The sequence below is a fragment of the Staurois parvus genome, unplaced genomic scaffold (genome assembly GCF_062004578.1).
Source record: "Staurois parvus isolate SC_StPar_1 unplaced genomic scaffold, SC_StPar_1.0 ptg001673l, whole genome shotgun sequence".
Lineage (NCBI taxonomy): Eukaryota > Metazoa > Chordata > Amphibia > Anura > Ranidae > Staurois > Staurois parvus.
Window position 1 is genome coordinate 75,001 of NW_028319469.1, and position 20,477 is coordinate 95,477.

Genomic DNA, 20,477 nt, shown 5'->3' on the forward strand with positions numbered 1-20,477 from the left:
GCTCAGGAGAAACATTCCCCGCAACAATGCCGCCACATGAGGCCCATTCTGATTGGTTGTCAGACATTATTATCCTCACTAAGGGAGCAGCCGCTCTGACAACAAAAACACCTTCACGGGGCCTCTCTGTCTGAGGTGGAAAATTTTATTATTTGAAAATATTTTCTTGGGAATAGAGGTTTTTTTTAACCATTACAGCTCCCCCCCCCCCCCAGTACACCCCCGACGGGGCAGAGAACATTTTACATTTCCACTTTGGCCCCTTTTATAATGCAATAACCTTCTCATTACGTAATATAACAAAGTGATACATATATTATTTTTTCTGTACAAACAAGGATTTTTTTTTTTGTTAATAAATAATTTATAAGTAAGTAAAATGGAACTAAACTGCATCTGAGCCCCACAAACCAAAAACACAAGATTTTTTTTTTTTTTTAATATTTTAATATTTTTTAGTTATTTTAAAAATATTTCAAATAAGTTTAAGAATGTAATTTTTACATTTGTAATCATTTTATTTGTAAAATTATTTTTAAAACATTTTTAATACATTCAAACATTTTTAAAAAACATGACTGATTCTCCCACAACAAGGATTTTTTTTTTTGTTAATAAATAATTTATAAGTAAGTAAAGTGGAACTAGACTGCATCTGAGCCCCACAAACCAAAAACACAATATATTCTTTTTTTTTAGATTTTAATATTTTTTAGATATTTTAAAAATATTTCAAATAATTGTAAGAATCTATTTTTTTTCATTTGTAATTATTTTATTTGTAAAATTATTTTTAAAACATTTTTAATACATTCAAACATTTTTAAAAAACATGACTGATTCTCCCACAAGGATTTTTTTTTTTTGTTAATAAATAATTTATAAGTAAGTAAAGTGGAACTAGACTGCATCTGAGCCCCACAAACCAAAAACACAATATATTCTTTTTTTTTAGATTTTAATATTTTTTAGATATTTTAAAAATATTTCAAATAATTGTAAGAATCTATTTTTTTACATTTGTAATTATTTTATTTGTAAAATTATTTTTAAAACATTTTTAATACATTCAAACATTTTTAAAAAACATGACTGATTCTCCCACAAGGATTTTTTTTTTTGTTACTAAATAATTTATAAGTAAGTAAAGTGGAACTAGACTGCATCTGAGCCCCACAAACCAAAAACACAATATATTCTTTTTTTTTAGATTTTAATATTTTTTAGATATTTTAAAAATATTTCAAATAATTGTAAGAATCTATTTTTTTACATTTGTAATTATTTTATTTGTAAAATTATTTTTAAAACATTTTTAATACATTCAAACATTTTTAAAAAACATGACTGATTCTCCCACAAGGATTTTTTTTTTTGTTAATAAATAATTTATAAGTAAGTAAAGTGGAACTAGACTGCATCTGAGCCCCACAAACCAAAAACACAATATATTCTTTTTTTTTAGATTTTAAAATAATAATTTGTAATAATTTTATTTGTAAAATTATTTTTAAAACTTTGATACATTCAAACATTTTTAAAAAACATGAGTGATTCTCCCACGTCGCGTTTTTTTTGTGTGCGTTTTTGCAGCGGCAAGAACATAGTTTACTATACTTCAGTTATAATTGAACACAGTGAGTGATTGATACTGATCGCTCATTTATTTGAATGGGCCACCCTCTAGTGTCGAAGAAGCTCACGTACCAGATTTTGGCACTGAGCAGGGCTGCTGTTAGAAACCACGGGGCCCCATACAGCCAACCTGACAACCCCCTCCAAAAAGAAACCCCAAAACAACACAGTTGTTATGAATGAACACAGTGAGTGATCAATACTGATCACTCATTGTGTTCATTCAGGAACAGAAGGGGCTGGTAAATGTAACATATTTACTGGAACCTTCCTCCACACTGTATCATGAAGGATTCTATTGACTGTAACTGCCAGTGGGAAGGAAGGAAAGGAGGGTAGCCGGCAGCGGGGGTGGGGGCACACAGGGGGGGCAGGGCAGTCGGGGTGAACATATGGTGCACAAGGAGGGTGATGTGGGGCACTTACTGGAACTGATCCCCTGTATGGCTCCCCCTGCAGCAGCTGACAGCTGACGGGTGATGTGGGGCACTTACTGGAACTGATCCCCTGTATGGCTCCCCCTGCAGCAGCTAAAAACTGACGGGTGATGTGGGGCACTTACTGGAACCAATCCCCTGTATGGCTCTCCCTGCAGCAGCTGAAAGCTGACGGGTGATGTGGGGCAATTACTGAAACCGATCCCCTGTATGGCTATCCCTGCAGCAGCTGACAGCTGACGGGTGATGTGGGGCAATCTGTGGAATCGATCCTCTGTATGGCTCTCCCTGCAGCAGCTGAAAGCTGACAGGTGGTGTGGGGCAATTACTGGAACCGATCCCCTGTATGGCTCTCCCTGCAGCAGCTGAAAGCTGACAGGTGGTGTGGGGCAATTACTGGAACTGATCCCCTGTATGGCTCTCCCTGCAGCTGAAAGCTGACGGGTGATGTGGGGCAATTACTGGAACTGATCCCCTGTATGGCTCTCCCTGCAGCTGAAAGCTCACGGGTGATGTGGGGCAATTACTGGAACCGATCCCCTGTATGGCTGTCCCTGCAGCAGCTGAAAGCTGACAGGTGGTGTGGGGCAATTACTGGAACTGATCCCCTGTATGGCTCTCCCTGCAGCTGAAAGCTGACGGGTGATGTGGGGCAATTACTGGAACCGATCCCCTGTATGGCTCTCCCTGCAGCAGCTGAAAGCCAGCGGGAGGGAAAAGAGAAAAAGCCAGCTTTCAGCTGCTGCAGAAAGAGCTATACAGGGGATTAGTTCCAGTAATCGCCCCTCCGCTGCTCCGATCACATCTAATTCACCCAGCTGCCTGGGCCCCCCCTGCTGGCTTGGGCCCCCTACAGGAGGACTGGTGGTACCCCCTTATCCATGGCCCTGGCACTGAAGCAAGCGTGTTTTGCATTATTTTTTTTTTTTTTGCATGTTTTGTCACACGAAAACATGCGACAAGATGTGCGACGGCTACATGCGTTTGGGGTGCCATTAGGAAATAATTGCCCTGCGGGCGTCAGGTGGTTTAGCACATTTTTCTCACGTTTGCGGAAATGTGGGCAGAAACCTTATCCTTTGCCTTGTAGGGGGTCGGTTTATAGAAGGTCCATGGTAGGATTGGCATTTTGGGGGGGGCAGCATGTGCAGGATGGGGGGAGGGGCCGACAGAACGGGGCACCGGATTGGGTGACACGGCTCTCTCTCGGATTCTTTCATCTCTATTAATATTACAATGTTGTTACAATGTAGCCATAATGTGAATGCCGGAGATGCGCTGACAGGTTCTCTTTATCTTCCAGGTTGGTACAGAGGATCGTCATTCAAGAATCCCAACATAAAGGTAATAAAATCGGAACTAAACATCTTCTAGCGCAAGAAAATCGCCATAATCGCTGTTAGGGCGCCCCCCAGGTCGCTCGCTGCCGGATACATGTGCGGCAATTCGAATATAATCCGCATGTTCAGCTGCGGCTCCTCTTCTGTGTGTAAGAGCTGAAACCCAAACCGGATAGCAAAAAAATGTAAAAATCAAATTTTGTCATAAATTTCGGCCAAAATGTATTCTGCTCCGTGTCTTCGCTAGAAAATGATTCCCGATACATGTAAATTAATTGGTTTACGTGAAAGTTATAGCGTCTACAAATGGCGGTATAGATACTGGATTTATTTATTTATTTTTGTACTAGTAATGGCGACAATCCGCGACTTATAGCGAGACTGCGGCGGGCATTCTGACTGACACTGAGGAGGAGAACTGACTTGGTGTCACCGACATCCCCAGTGACACCAATACAGGGATCAGTGCTAATAAAAAGCATTGACACTGTACTAATGGCACTGGGCAGGAAGGGGTTAAGGTGGGGCGGTCAAAGGGTTACCTGTGTTCTGTTTTACTATGAGGCTGTGTTTCACTGTACGCATGCTGCTTTGTATGGTAAGCAGTTTGCAGTAATGGCAAGGGGTGCTGGGGTGTGCTAGAAGGTCTGTTCATGATGGTTTCCGGGGATCTATTGTTACTGGAGGGGATCTATTTTTGTATGGTGGTCTGTTGTTGATAGGGAGGTCTATTGTTGCTGGTTGGGGATCTATTGTTGCTGAAAGGGATCTACTGTTGAGGGAGGGGGTCTATTACTGTTGGCTTCTGGAGAGTCTACTAATGCTGGCTGCTGGGATCCGTTGTTGCTTTTGGGGGTCTATTGTTGCTGGGGTGGTATTTTGTTGCCAGGGTTCATTGTTGCTGGGGGGATCTATTGTTGCTGGTTGAGGGAGTGGATCTATTGTTGCTGGAGGGGATGTAGATCTATTTTTACTGCTTTTCTTGTTATCATTAACACCTTCCCTAAAAATGACTTTGCACCACAAAATGATAATTGTCTCTGTATTCTCTAAAAGGATCTGCACTGGGGGGGGTGGGGAGGGTGGAACCAGCGGACTGACCATTTGGAAACTCTGGCACTGCCCGGGGTCAGTAGGGGGCCCCATGAGATGCCTCTGGTACCTTTTTCATAGGCTTTTTTGAGTTTGGGCAGGGGACACAGGGGCCCATGATCCCCTATTGCCCGGGGGCCCCATGAGTTGTTAGTCCGCCCTTGGGTGGAACCAAGGATCACCAAAGGATCTTTTGGTGGTCAGTGTGCTTGTGTCTGGTCTTGGCCAACTGGTGCCAACATCTGTGTTTTTGCTAAGATCAAGTGTGTGATGGCTGCCTGTGGCACAAAGTCTTTGAGTTCTGGTTCCATGGCCCTCAACAGGTCCAAAAAGAGCTTTCCCAGAGCCATTTCCTCGTGGATGACGCAGAATGGGCTGTGTCCGTACCTGCTCAGGTCCCTGGCATGCATAAATGTCCTGCGTGGCAACCCCCCTTGGATTGCCAGCCATGCCAGGTCCTTGTGCCTGTTGGTGAGGCCCTTTGAAGAAACGTTCCTCCAGTCCACCTCGCGAGTAGCTGAAGGCAGGCCTGGAACCGACTCCCAAATGTCTTTGGTTTCCACAAGCCAGGCTTGACTCCATGCAGCCCCTGCTCCTTGATAAACTTAACAGTCAGGGGTGGACTGACAACTCATGGGGCCCCCGGGCAATAGGGGATCATGGGGCCCCTGTGTCCTTGCCCAAACTCAAAAAAGCCTATGAAAAAGGTACCAGAGGCATCTCATGGGGCCCCCTACTGACCCCGGGCCCTCAGGCAGTGCCAGAGTTTCCAAATGGTCAGTCCGCCCCTGGTTCCTGGTTTTTTTTTTTCAATATTTCTTTTGTTGTTACATATTAGGGAGAGTGTTCTGATCCAATTGCAAAGGATCATGGTAATCCTAATTTTCATGCTGGGATTATTCAAAAATATGCAAATTTATATGACACATTTCCCACCCACACAAAGCCCTACTTTTTCCCAGATGCCCACTCGGTTTGTTGGCGCGGATCCAATGGATCTCCTCTCCCACCATCCCCCGCTTCCATCAATAATGATGAGTTTGGACCATACTATTTGCGATTAGGGAGAGCATTGTATCTAATTAGCATATTTTCTCTCTCCCCTCCCCGATCCGAGGGGGATCGTTGCAGGGGTTGTCACCAAGTGCGACCACACTGGGTGACACCAACCCTAGAGACACCCCCTGGAGACAACACATACATGATATAGAGGAAGATATGATATATATCCTGTCACATGGGTTTCTGCACACACACGGCTTTTAGCCTTTTGGCTAAGATCAAGTGTAGTATCTGTTCTTATCAGTGTCCAGTGGGGGTGCTCCCGACCATTCTAGCTTTGCGGGGATGGTTGTTGTATAGTACCCTCACTGGTATGATGGGGGTCCGGAAAGCTAGTACCGGAGGGAGAGAAACCGGGGAGCGCCACGAGTTAAGCTGGGGCCCCGGGAGTAATTCCTCTGAGAAGACTGGAAAGACCCAGTACCTCCTGATTTGGACGGATCTACCTTGGTCTGGCCTGGGGCTGGGGACGCAAAAAGTCCGCAAACTCAGTGCCCCCTGAGTAGTTGCCTCAGGGGTGTCACTAGTAACACTTGGGTGTGGGACCCCACGGTGTGAAGATGACACATGGTCACTGGTTTTCACCTCTTTTTGCACAGCGCCCTAAGGACCAGGCCTTTTGGCTAAGTCCAGGGCAATTTTTGCTACAGGCCTCAGGGCCTGGTCTGTGCACAATTCGGCACGGTACCACTTTTTTATTTTTTCTTTCTCTTATTTATTTATTTATTTATTATGCACTTCCCACGTTTGTCACTTTTTCTTTACCTTATGTGTGTGTTTTTCACGGATGGAGGGTGTGGGTCCTCGGGCCTACCCTGAAGTCTAGGGGGAGGATGTGTGGCCATACGGTTCCTTCCTCCCCTGATCCCTAGAGGACTCTTCTTTGGGAGAGTCCCCTTGCCTAGTACTGAATGTCCGGCTTCGGCTGGGCATAGGGAACGGTGGTCCACCAGGCCTTTTGGCCAGGAGGACCAAGTGGGAACCTTGTCCCCGTCAGGAGCTTCGTGCCCCGGGGGATCAGGGTAAGCGGTCCAAGCCCCTTTAGGGGTAGGACACAGCACACCCCTAAGTGCACTTTTTGTGTGGTGTTTTTGCACTTGCACTTTTTTGTGAAACACTTACGGGTTTTTCGTATAGTTGCACGTTTGCGGACTTTAAAAAAAAAAAAAAAAAAATGGGTTTCCGCACACAAGTCTTGGGAGGAGAGACTGGCCAAGATGCGTCAAAAGTTTGGACTCTGGAGCCTCAGAGACCTCTCCATCGAAGGGAAGACACTGGTACTCCGCAGCGAGATTTTCCCTGTGTTGCAGTACCTCGCCCAGGCCTGGCCCCCACGGGTCAACACCTGTAAGGCCATCACCAGGGCGGTGTTTCACTTCATCTGGGGCTCCAAGATGGACAGAGTGAAGCGGGCAGTCATGTTCAAGGAACCCCTCAAGGGCGGTAAGGGCGTGCCCGACATCGCCACCCAGCTGAGGGTGTTCTTTGCTTGCAACTGCATCTGCAGAACTTTGCCCAGACGGATTATGGACTCTGGCGGGAACGCAATGTCTCGCTTCTTCCTGTTGCCTCTCTGGAGGTCCCTGGGGTGGGACACTTGGGATAGTTCCATCCCCTACAACTGGGACACTCCTTGGTACTACTTGGATACCTTCAAGTTCATCAGGGAGCAAGGGCTGCAGGGAGTCAAGCCTGACTTGTGGAAGCCAAAGACTATCTACAAGCTCATCCGAGCCAGCGACATTTTGGAGTCGGTTCCAGGCACCTGCAAGGTGGTCTGGAGGAATGTTTCTTCCAACATCCTCACCAACAGGCACAAGGACCTGGCATGGATGGCAATCCAAGTGGGGTTGCCTCTCAGGACATTTATGCATGCCAGGAACCTGAGCAGATACAGGCACTGCCCCTTCTGCATCATCCACGAGGAAACGTCTCACCACGTTTTCTGGGAGTGCTCATTTGCTCAGGCCCTGTTGGGGGCCCTGGAACCTGAACTCAAGGACTTTGTGCCACAGACAGCCATCACTCACTTTGGGGTGTTGAATGGACTGTTCTGTGGAACCTTTTCTCTGGAGGACATTGACGGCGCCTGGCGGGTGCTGTGTTGCTTTAAGGACGCTTTATGGTGCGCCAGAAAGCGCCTCATCCACCAGCGGGAGAGGATGTCCATTGAGGACTGCCGCAGACTGATCAGGGACTATACCTTGATGGACTTTAAGGAGGAAGAGGACGTCTGAAGATTTCCCCCTTCCCCCTACTCCCCCCTGCGTGTCTTTGTCTTTTCAATAAAGCTTCGGGCCTGTGTTTCCCCCTTTCTTCCCTTCCCCCCCCCACACACCCGATGCCTATTGTAAATTGTGATTTTCGGTTTTTTCGCTTTTTCGCTTTCGTTTATTGCATGACTTACTACCGTGTATCAGGATGCTATGGTTTTTGGGGTAAGCGGCGTCATGCATGACGTGGCGGTCTGGGGATTCATCCTCTGCACATCACGTCAGGCATCATACCGCTGAGCGAATGTATTTATTTCTGAATGTATTTATTGTATGTTTGGAACTGTATTGCCATGTGGTGCGCTGCGTCGCAGTACAGGGTGAGATGTACCCCGATTACACGTATCATGTTACACGTATCATGTCAAAAATGGGTTTCCGCACACATTCCACACACATGGCCGCTATTTCCAGAACTGCGGCCGGGTCGGGGACTTTTAAGCATTTACACATTCTTAACAAGAAGTAAGCTTTAACACAAGTCCTCGCTGCCCTCTGTAGATGCAGGCACTGTGGAGCAAATCATCCTGGAAGCTCACAAGACAAGCTGTGAAGCCACTGCAATGTGTTCCCAGCGCTCTGCTCCCCCCCCCGCTCCCGCTCCCGCTCCCGTACTCTATGCTTCCCATTAGAGATTAGAAGGCTGGTCACTGCTGGGAGGGGGAGCTGGGAGAGACAGATAACTATGTGAAGGGCTTAGTGCTTCAATCGCTGACTTTGAGAATGAATTGCACCACAGTGGCTGCTTCTACAGAGGTCAGTGGGTGTGTTTTAAAGCCTGTTTACTGCTTGATAAGAATATGTCAATGTTTAATTGTTCTGCCCCATCAATAAACCCTCACGTAAAAAGTGATATTTAATCTTTAGAAATCTGCAGCTTTCATTGAAATAATCCCAGCATGAAGGTCTTTGTTTAACCACTTCCAGAAATGCCCGCAGCGAAAAAAGAAGAAAAGAATTAGCGCAGGGCAGGCATGACTAGGCCCAGAGTGGGAAGGAAGATGTGTAAGGGTTAATGTTAGTATTAGGGTTGGTAAAGGATAGCTGGGGGATCTGGTTGGTAGAGGAGAGTGTAGGTGGGGTCTCCTGCACTTTAGGGTGGAGTGTTCTGGGGAGGGGCGTCAGTTGGGAGCTGGACGTGGGAAAGAGAGCTTCCCTCTCGCCCTCCACCAGGGTGTCCTTCCCTGAGGTTTAGGTACAGTGGCAGCTGCCAGGGAGGGACATTTGGCCCGGCTGCGGCTTGCAGGGGCTGTACTGGCTGCGGAGCCGGGTCTCTGCCTCCCTGCGGGGCCCGGGCTAGTCACCAGCGGCAGGGGGGGCAGGAGCGCCCATGTGCTTAGGCCTCCGGAGCACTTTTGCCCGCCCCACAGAGAGCTCAGGACCAGAACGGGAGCCCCACTCGGGACCCTCCGGCCCCGCTGGCAGGGCGCTCTCCTGTGTCTGCCTGTGGGGAGGCCAGGATGAGAAGGACGGTTGGGCCGGGCTGGGTGAGTCTGCGGCCTCCAAGGGGAGGGCCTGGCTGCGGAGCCGGGTCTCTGCTTTTCTGCAGGGCCCGGGCTCCTCGGAGGTAGTTGGGCGGGAGCGCCCAGGTGCTGGGCGGTCTGCGCCTCCGGAGAGCTTTCCCCCGTTCTCCCTACTAGCCCTGGGCTCGGCTCCATGATGGGAGCCCCACTCGGGACCCTCCGGCCCCCGCTGGCAGGGCGCTCTCCTGCCTCTGCTCCCGGGTAGGCCGGGAGGAATCCTAGGCTTCGGCGGAGTTCGGGGGGCGGGGTCACTCGTGGACGAAGCCCCGCCCCCCGCCCGCACGGCAGTGAAGACGGGATGACAGCGGCTCCTCCGCTGACAAGGCACCTGTCAGGGAGGGTGCCCGGCGAGGGGAGATGTCCTGCTGCAGCTGCCGGGCTGTCTGGTGCTGCGGCCGGCGGGCCCCCTGTCAGCATGGAGCAGTGGCTACATCAAAAAAAGAAAAAAAAAATTTTCCACAGGTGCAGCGCTAGGCGGAGGGCTGGCAAGTGCCCAGGGTCGTCAGGGAGCGTGGCTGGTGCTGGGCGGCAGGAGCGGCACAGACCTGCGGGACCCGTGGCTCCTGGGACTGGGAGGCCATCCAGTCATCGAGAGGAGGAGGACCGATCGGAGGGCGAGCTGTCGGAACCCGATCCGGGGGCGACAGCTGGCCGCTTGGCGCCGGTGGATTTTTGGACGCGCGGCTGCTGGGACGTCTCCTGGGCAGCCTGGTGAGTTACCAATTTTTTTTGGGGTCTGCTCTCTTCGTTTCAGCTGCTCTCCGGGAACTGTTGGGGGCGGGCTTCTGCGGTGTCGGGGGGCGGCGTCATCTCGTTGGGTATTGGTGCGGGGGTCTGCGTTTTGCGGTCCGGCTGGGGACTTGTTGCGGCGCTTTGCGCTGGGCGGTAGTGGGAGTGCTGGGCCTGTTTCTGTGTGATTCCCGCCTGCAGGTGGGGATGTTTGCGGGGGCCTAGGGCAGGATAATGGGGACGCATGGGGGCCTGGTGTTTTCTTCTCCGGGTTAGGGTCAGGGGTGGTTACGGCGGGGTCCGGTGCTCTGGGCTAGGCGGCCCCATCCACGGTTTTGGGTGAGGGTGCGGGGGGTGCCAGGGCCGGGCGGCTTCGCAGTGTGCCGGTGGTTCGAGGGCCCGTTGGTGTGCATTGACATTCGGATGTACGGGAGTAGATTGGGTGAGGTGTGTATGTCGGGATCTTCACGCTCTTGCTCTTGGAGCGGCTGCCTGTCAATGGGTCGAGGGTTGACGAGGGCAGGCGGGAGGACGCGGAGAAGCGGCGTTCTTTTTCGTTTATCCCGCGTGCTTTTGCTAATTGGTTGCAGGCTTTCGCGATTGTGGCCAGTGTCGTTGGGGAAACGGCCCCTGAGCATTGCTCGGCGTTTTCTGTTCCCTTGACGCTATTAGCAAGGCTCCTGGGTTTAAGGGGGGATCGCTGGGCTACGGTGCGTTGCACAGTTTCGGCAGCGTAGGGCGGTTTACCCGTCATTGCACTGGGACAATACGGTCCGTGGCCTTTGGATACAGCTCATGACTCCGGCGAGGCCCTCTGGTCTGTTTTCGGGGTGGGCTGGTGGTTCGTTCTCCACGGACAATCAGCCTCAAAGCGTAGGGGTTCTGCTGGCGGTTCCAGTTTTGTTCGGAGGGTTTCCGCATCCCGTGTACTTTGACTTCGATTCCTCCTTTTAGCGCGGAACTCACGGTCGGCCTTGCAGTATGCAGCGGTGGTTTCGGATAAGTTGCGTAAGGAAGTGGGTTTAGACCGTGTGGGCGGCCCGTTTCCTTTTTCTCCCTTGGGGGGTTGTGCCCAAAAAGGAGCCTCATGTGTTTCGGTTAATTCCTCACCTGTCTTTCCTGACAGTGGGGTCGGTGACCGACGCCATCGATACAGAGTCAGGTGCGGTGTAGTATACGTCGTTCGATGCGGCAGTTTTCTGGGTTCTTCGGTATGGGCGCGGTGCGCTCCTGGCGTTATGGGATGTTGAGTCAGCGTTTCGGCTGTGGTGGGTACATCCGGCCGGTCTTCGTGTTTTTTGGGTTGTCGTTGGGAGGGCTCGTTTTATGTTGTGAAGTGCCTTCTCATGGGGTGTTTTATATCCTACGCTTTGTTCGAGAAGTTCAGTTCATGCATGGAGTGGGTGGTGCGGGATGTCTCCGGGGTGCCTGCGGTCATCCGTTATTTAGATGATTTTCTTTGTGTGGGTCCGCCAGCTTCCGGGGTATGTGCAGTTTTTGCTGGCCACTTTGCAACACATTGCACAACGTTTCGTTATTCCGCTGGCGTTGGACAACACGGAGGGCCCGGCTGCGGTGATTACTTTCCTGGGCGTTGTTTGGATTCCGGAGCTGTGGAGTGCCGGCTGCCTGAGGACAAGCTGTTGGCCTTCAAAGTTGAGATTCGTGGGGTACTGGGCAAGTGTAAGTTTCAGCTGCGGGCCTGGCAGTCGTTGTTGGGCAAAGCTTACCTTCGCTTACCGTATACTGCCGATGGGTTGGGTGTTCTGCCGCCGATTGCTGATTTGGCTCACCTTTTTGGATTCCTTCAACAGGCGAGCTCTGTGGATGTCTGGCCCTGGGAGCTATTTTGACCTGGATTTGTTCCCGGATGCGGCGGCTTCCGTGGGATGTGGGGCCTTTTGCTGAAGTCGGTGGAGCGCAGTTCCATGGCCTGCTTCCTGGTGGGAGGCGGGGGGTTTGTTCTTCGTATCTTGGTGCTGTTTGTATTTTTTTTTCCGGTGGTGCTGGTGGTTGCCGTGTGGGGGGAGCATTTTTCGGAAGTAAAGGTTCATTTTCGGTGTAACATTTTTGGGGGTGGTTCGGGTCATCAATCGGGTCTCCGCTTCTTCGCGGTCGGTGGTTGGCCTGCTTCGCCATTTCGTGTTGCGTTGCCTGCAGCTGACCATTTTTCTTCATGCTGTGCATCTCCCTGGGTTGAGCAAACTCTGGTTGTCGCTTTGGCTCATATTCAGTGGGACACATTCCGAGGGTTGGTGCTGGGGGAGGAGCACCGCGGGGTTCCTTGTCCCGACTGGCTGTGGGATTTTGCCTTGGGGTCGTTGCAGGCTGGATCCGGTAGTCGGGGAGTGTGGCGACATGGTCTGCATACTCGACTTAAATGGTGTGGGACCCATCGTTGGTATGGTGTGCCCGGGTACATTCCAGTTAACCAAGGTTTAACTGGCAGGTGGTGGTGCTGCACTGCGGATGGTATGGTTGTCTCCAACCTGGTTGGTTGCGTCTGGAGGCCTAGTGGCATATGGTTGTCCGCAGGTGCATTTTTACTGGCGGGAGTGGTGGACCTGCTGCAGCGGGTCAATATTGATCCGTGGGGGCCTGAGGTGGGTTCGCTGTGTTGTAATTTTGGCACGGAAATTAGAGCGGGGGGTGTCGGCTGCTGTGTTTGATTGCCGGTTGGCTGGTTTGGCCTTCTTCTTAAGTTGCTGGGTTGTCGGGGTTTTTTCACGAAAGCCTTTTTGGGTTCGACAGGCCCTTCGGGGTTCCCGTAGGGCTCATCGCTGCAGGGATTCACGGCATCCGGTGTCCGTTGAGTTGCTAGGGTCTTGGTTTGTGCGCCTGCGGTCTGTGTGTCTTTCGGGCTTCGAGGTGTTTGTTTCGGTACGGCCTTTGCGGTGGCCTTTTGGGGGCATTGCGTTTTGGTGAGTTTGGTAGTCCGTCTACATCAGTTATTGGGGGGTTATTGGGGGATGTGGTCGTGTGCTGGGTTTACTGGGGTGGAGGTGCTCGTCCATCGGTCTAGGACGGACCAGTTGGGGCGTGGTGCATGGGGTGCAGTTCTTTGCTCTTCCAGCATCTTATGTGTGCCCAGTGGGTGCGGTGCCAGATGTTCTATCCCATCGTCCGGTGGGGCAGGGGTCCTTTTTTCCAGCACGCTGAGGGGTCCTCTTAATTCCCTTTGTGTCAGTTTTCTGACGGTGTTTCACGGCGGCTGGTTGGATGCGTCCTTGTGTGCTTCGCATTCGCTTTGGATGGGGGCTACTACGGAAGCTGCCGGGTGGGGTTTGTTGGATATGGGTCGCACGTATTGGTAGGTGGGATTCACGGAGATTTCGACTGTGCGTTTGTCCGCATCTGTTGGGGGTCTAGTGGGGTCTCGTGTTCTGTTGTCATGGCCTGGGGGGAGTGCCTGTCCTGTCTGGGTGATGTATTGTCCTGGGGGTATTGCTTGTCCTTTTCTTTCAGAGGGAGCGGTGTGGCCTGGTGTGGATCCTGGGTCACTCCTAAGTGTTCTTGGGGGGCCCGGTGGGCTGATGTTAGGCCTACTGGTAGGCAGCTGGGGTTGGCTGGGCAGGAAGCTTCTGTCGGCTGGATGGGTGTGCCGGGTATGTTGTGGGGTCGTGTGCTGCAGGGGGGCAGCGTTTGACTCGACGGGATGGCCCACTAGATGTCCTGGTGCTTCCTGCGGGTGGCATTGATCTGAAGGTCGACATGGAGGTGGGGCGCTTCTTTGTCCATGATGGGGGGCTGGTGGTCCGGCATCTGGAGCTAGAGGTGGATACTTGGAGGTATCTTTGGAGTGCTGGGGTACATCTGACTGCGGTTGGAGCGGATTTCTGGTCTCTGGGTCTAAGGGATGGAGTTCGGAGGGGTTTGTTGTGGTGTGGCACGCATGGGTAAGGGCTCACCCAGCGTGCTGTGGCGGTGGTTGGTCTTTGGAGGCGGTTCTTATCTTGGAGGTACAAAATGGTGTGGGACCCATCGTTGGTATGGGGGGCCCGGGAACATTCCCAGTTAACCGAGGTTTAACTGGAAGGTGGTGGTGCTGCACTGCGGACAGTATGGTTGTCTCCGAGCTGGTTGGTTGCGGCTGGAGGCCTAGTGGAATATGGTTGTCCGCAGGTGCATTTCGGATCGTTTTGGTGGTGCCTTCAAAGACCAACGACAACTCTTTATGTTTTCTGTTATAAGGAATGGTTGATGTGTTTAAACTTGATTGGTTAATAAAAGGCCGTGCTGGACATTTACTCCAAAATTGGTGTTGTGTTTTCTGTAAGTATAGTAAGTAAAGGGGATTGGTATGGAAGGGTAATGGTGGTGTAGTGGGATCTGGATGAACCTATCACGGGTGCACTAGTCAAGAAATGCCCGCAGCGGAAAAAGAAGAAAAGAATTAGCGCAGGGCAGGCATGACTAGGCCCAGAGTGGGAAGGAAGATGTGTAAGGGTTAATGTTAGCATTAGGGTTGGTAAAGGATAGCTGGGGGATCTGGTTGGTAGAGGAGAGTGTAGGTGGGGTCTCCTGCACTTTAGGGTGGAGTGTTCTGGGGAGGGGCGTCAGTTGGGAGCTGGACGTGGGAAAGAGAGCTTCCCTCCCGCCCGCCCTGTTTGGTGAATGTTGTGTTCCTCCTGGGGGGGGGGTGATTTTGGTTCCTGGGCGGTGGTTGGTCTTTGGAGGCGGTTCTTATCTTGGAGGTACAAAATGGTGTGGGACCCATCGTTGGTATGGGGGCCCGGGAACATTCCCAGTTAACCGAGGTTTAACTGGAAGGTGGTGGTGCTGCACTGCGGACAGTATGGTTGTCTCCGAGCTGGTTGGTTGCGGCTGGAGGCCTAGTGGAATATGGTTGTCCGCAGGTGCATTTCGGATCGTTTTGGGGGTGCCTTCAAAGACCAACGACAACTCTTTATGTTTTCTGTTATAAGGAATGGTTGATGTGTTTAAACTTGATTGGTTAATAAAAGGCCGTGCTGGCCATTTACTCCAAAATTGGTGTTGTGTTTTCTGTAAGTATAGTAAGTAAAGGGGATTGGTATGGAAGGGTAATGGTGGTGTAGTGGGATCTGGATGAACCTATCTCGGGTGCACTAGTCATGTTACAGGGTGACAACGCTCTGTCTCCTAACTATGCCCATGCGTTGTCACCCTGCCACAAGAGCCTCTGACTGAAACTAATGGTGGCTGTTTCAACACACATGACACTTTCATGGTCCACTGTCACCATCAGGAAAACAGCCCTGAGAAATTCCGCGCAGCCATCGCCGGAACGTATGTAGATAGGAAGTGGCTGCGAAGAGGCAGCGGGGGATCAGCAGCTTTTTTTTTGTGCACAGAGCAAACTAAATGTCATTCTCTTAGGATGTATATCTACTGTAATATGCATGTGCAGCATATTGCACCTCTGCAGCATATTGCACCTCTGCAGAATATTTAATCTCTGTGGCATATTGCGCCTCTGCAGCGTATTACACCTCTGCAGTGTATTACACCTCTGCAGCATGTTGCACCTTTGTGGCATATTTAATCTCTGCGGCATATTGCGCCTCTGCAGCGTATTACACCTCTGCAGCATATTGCACCTCTGCAGCGTATTACACCTCTGCAGCATATTGCACCTCTGTGGTATATTGCACCTCTGCGGCATATTTCATCTCTGCGGCATATTGCACCTCTGCGGCATATTACACCTCTGCAGCATATTGCACCTCTGCGGCATATTTCATCTCTGCGGCATATTGCGCCTCTGCGACATAGTTCGCCTCTGCAGCATATTTCGCCTCTGCAGCATATTTAATCTCTGCAGCATATTGCGCCTCTGCGGCATATTTCATCTCTGCGGCATATTGCGCCTCTGCAGCATATTTCGCCTCTGCGGCATATTTCATCTCTGCGGCATATTGCGCCTCTGCGGCATATTTCATCTCTGCAGCATATTGCGCCTCTGCGGCATATTTCGCCTCTGCAGCATATTGCGCCTCTGCAGCATATTTCATCTCTGCAGCATATTGCGCCTCTGCATCTTCATTGCTCTATAAAGCCACTTATATAGACGTGTGCCCCGTCCTCAGCTCTCATGCCCCCCTCCCCCACCCCGATACCCCTCAACCACCCCCACTCCAGCTCCTCATTATGAATCAGTCTTCGCCTGGATGGCGCTCCCCGGTATGTAGTAGTAGCGTGCACTGAGGCGTGAGTCACCAGGCCCCACCCCCTTCCAGCTGCACATTTGCATAAGTAATTGCATGGCTGTTCCCAGTTCAGTGGAGCTGCTGATGGCGGCAGTCCTAGAATAAGGAGGCGGGACGGGGCCCCGCAGAGAGCGCCCCGCGACCGGATCAGATCAGAGATGACGCATGCGCTGCGTCCGTCCTCTCCCGCCACTTTCTCACCTCGCATGAATCTCATTTACATAAAATAAAATGAAACACAGGAACCTTCCCATTGGTCACCAGTTTTTCAGAAAACCTTCTGCGCTGGGGTGCGTCGCAGTAACACGTGAAATAATGCACGCTACATTGGTTAGTGCATTGTGGTGCGCCGTGTTGCCAAAAATGATATAACACGCCAGGACGCCCAGATTCTCAGGGGGTCCCTGAAATCTAAAGTCTGGACTATTGGACTTTGTCAGCTTTCTAGGGCCTGCGAATGCGCGCATGCGTTCCTGCGCGTCACGTGTACGGCAGCCCATAAGGCGTCACGTGTACGGAAGCCCATAAGGCGTCACGTGTACGGCAGCCCATAAGGCGTCCCGTGTACGGCAGCCCATAACGCCTCACGTGTACGGCAGCCCATAACGCCTCACGTGTACGGCAGCCCATAACGCGTCCCGTGTACGGCAGCCCATAACGCGTCCCGTGTACGGCAGCCCATAACGCATCAAGTGTACGGCAGCCCATAACGTGTCCCGTGTACGGCAGCCCATAACGCGTCCCGTGTACGGCAGCCCATAACGCGTCCCGTGTACGGCAGCCCATAACGCATCAAGTGTACGGCAGCCCATAACGTGTCCCGTGTACGGCAGTCCATAACGCGTCCCGTGTATGGCAGCCCATAATGCGTCCCGTGTACGGCAGCTCATAACGCGTCACGTGTACGGCAGCCCATAACGCGTCACGTGTACGGCAGCCCATAACGCCTCACGTGTACGGCAGCCCATAACGCGTCCCGTGTACGGCAGCCCATAACGCGTCATGTGTACGGCAGCCCATAACGCGTCACGTGTACGGCAGCCCATAACGCCTCACGTGTACGGCAGCCCATAACGCCTCACGTGTACGGCAGCCCATAACGCGTCACGTGTACGGCAGCCCATAACGCCTCACGTGTACGGCAGCCCATAACGCCTCACGTGTACGGCAGCCCATAACGCCTCACGTGTACGGCAGCCCATAACGCCTCACGTGTACGGCAGCCCATAACGCCTCACGTGTACGGCAGCCCATAACGCGTCACGTGTACGGCAGCCCATAACGCGTCACGTGTACGGCAGCCCATAACGCCTCACGTGTACGGCAGCTCATAACGCGTCACGTGTACGGCAGCCCATAACGCGTCACGTGTACGGCAGCCCATAACGCCTCACGTGTACGGCAGCCCATAACGCGTCCCGTGTACGGCAGCCCATAACGCGTCACGTGTACGGCAGCCCATAACGCCTCACGTGTACGGCAGCCCATAACGCGTCACGTGTACGGCAGCCCATAACGCCTCACGTGTACGGCAGCCCATTCGTTTCACTGGGCTGCCCTGCCTGTGAGAAACACGGGAAAAAAATCCCTGACCAATTTTTGATGAATTGCACTGCACTGAAGTGTATGGTGTTGCGGCATCACGTGGCTTAGTGCGCACGAAAACGCACACGGGACATTTTTAATGTGGCTGTTATCGTGGCTGCTGCCGTTTTTGTTTTCTGCCTCTAAATGCGCCTCCAGTCACATCTAGGCATTTAGAGGGTTTAGAGGCAGAAAGAAAAAAGTCCACAGCCGGCACGTCCGGGAGCAGCAGCGCTTTGGCAGAAAATGCATGTAAATGCGTCTAAACACGCATTAATGCTAGGCACGTTTAGCACTTGAGCCTTAACACTCCGGTCACATCAATCACACCTCGGATCACACCAATCCCACTGAAGTCATGTGATCCAGTGAAGTCGGACGGTATTGCTCCTGCAGGCTTGCAAGACATCTGAGGCTTCCAAGCCTCCTATGGTCTTGAGAACGCCCGATGGGAGGGGCGAAACGCGTCGACGCATTTCCGGTTACTACCCCGTACGTCTGACGTCACTTCCGGTGAGTGGAGCGCACGCTGAGCGGTGCGTTCCAGCGGCCATCTTTTGGGATCTGTCTATGTGTGGTCTCTGTGGAGCTTCTGCTGTAACCTGGAGCTGTGATGTGGGATTCTGTGAGAGGTTGCCTTACATCTACTGTTCATCTGGAAAGAAGCTGATCCTAATAAATATGCCTTTTTAAAGCGATTATAATGTGAGTGGCCTTAATCCTTGATTTCACTTATGAATGGTGTTTTGCAATATTACACTATCTGAGTTTTTTTTCTCCCTGGTTGGATGGTGGAGTCTATGCTGGAGGTGAGGATTCCTATAGAGTGGATACCAAAGAGGGTTTAGGATCCCATAAATTCCTAAAAGGCGTTTCATTCACCTTAATCTGGTGAGTGCATTTGATGTTGGTTTTCACGGGTGGAAGGTGGAAGTTTCTTTATAATAGAAGAAGAATTTGAAAATTTCTGTTTGCACAAACTATTTTTGAATTTTGTGTTTATTAATAATAATTTTGATGGACTTCACTATTTATTTAATTTTTTATATATGTTTGCACTTTGTATATTGATTTGATATAGAGGTCTATGTTTGCGCTGTTTATCTATTATCTATCTATCTATCTATTATCTATCTATCTATCTATCTATCTATCTATCTATCTATCTATCTATCTATCTATTATCTATCTATCTATCTATCTATCTATCTATCTATCTATCTATCTATCTATCTATCTATTATCTATTATCTATTATCTATCTATTATCTATCTATCTATCTATCTATCTATCTATTATCTATCTATCTATCTATCTATCTATCTATTATCTATCTATCTATCTATCTATCTATCTATCTATCTATCTATCTATCTATCTATCTATTATCTATCTATCTATCTATCTATCTATCTATCTATCTATCTATCTATCTATCTATCTATCTATTATCTATCTATCTATCTATCTATCTATCTATCTATCTATCTATTATCTATCTATCTATCTATCTATCTATCTATTATCTATCTATCTATCTATGTTTCTATTTCTCTCTCCCCCCCCCCCCCCCCCGCAGTGTTATATGTGAAAATAAGTATTGGCGGAGGGGATGTGACACCATGTTTTACTGCACCAGTTGACACAAATCCTGGTGACACCATCAGCTGTGGCCTCTCGCCTACAAAGCTACAAAGTTGCAGTCTGATCCCTGGGGGAGGGGAGACTTGGGAAATGCCCCCCCCCCCCCCGCCCTCTTCGCATAGGCTGGGCAGACATTTTGGGGCAGTTCGGGACGTTGTTGGTGAGAAGAAATGAAGGTAAAATTTAACGCATATTTAATTTTTATTTTGGCCGCTGCTCAGCAGAAAATCCCCGAAATCGTCGCAGCTTTCTCCAAAAACACAATTTCTTTCTGTTACATAACAAAGGCGGCTTGCGCCCGAACATAATGACGTCATCAGGCAGGCAGTAATATACCCCACATAGCCGCCTGGCACAGCGCCAGGATGTACAGGGGACGGAGATGAAACGCGGACACCTCGCTTCGGAAATCCATAGCAACCGGCTGGAATCTGATATAATAATGAGACGGCAAAAAGACTTTAATAATACATCCAGTTATAGGATTAAGGGGGGCAATTATGGGGTAAAGGGGGGCAATTATGGGGTAGAGAGGGGCCCTTATGGGGTAAAGGGGGGCAACTATGGGGTAGAGAGGGGCACTTATGGGGTAATGGGGGGGCAACTATGGGGTAGAGAGGGGCACTTATGGGGTAAAGGGGGGGCAACTATGCGGTAGAGAGGGGCACTTATGGGGTAAAGGGGGGCAACTATGCGGTAGAGAGGGGCACTTATGGGGTAAAGGGGGGGCAACTATGCGGTAGAGAGGGGCACTTATGGGGTAAAGGGGGGGCAACTATGGGGTAGAGAGGGGCACTTATGGGGTAAAGTGGGGGCAACTATGCGGTAGAGAGGGGCACTTATGGGGTAAAGGGGGGGAAACTATGGGGTAGAGAGGGGCACTTATGGGGTAAAGTGGGGGCAACTATGCGGTAGAGAGGGGCACTTATGGGGTAAAGGGGGGCAACTATGGGGTAGAGAGTGGCACTT

General features: G+C 50.6%; 1 protein-coding gene across 9 annotated transcripts in view; it reads left to right on the forward strand.

Annotated features, from left to right (window-relative positions):
• The window catches only part of DOCK3 (dedicator of cytokinesis 3), a 230,956-nt gene that overhangs the window by 57,827 nt on the left and 152,652 nt on the right, over window positions 1-20,477 (forward strand). For all 9 annotated transcript variants that reach the window (XM_089663364.1, XM_089663365.1, XM_089663361.1 and 6 more), the window contains exon 3: window positions 3,376-3,416. In XM_089663364.1, coding sequence (XP_089519490.1) covers window positions 3,376-3,416 — 41 coding nt within the window. The remainder of the gene's footprint in view (window positions 1-3,375; window positions 3,417-20,477) is intronic.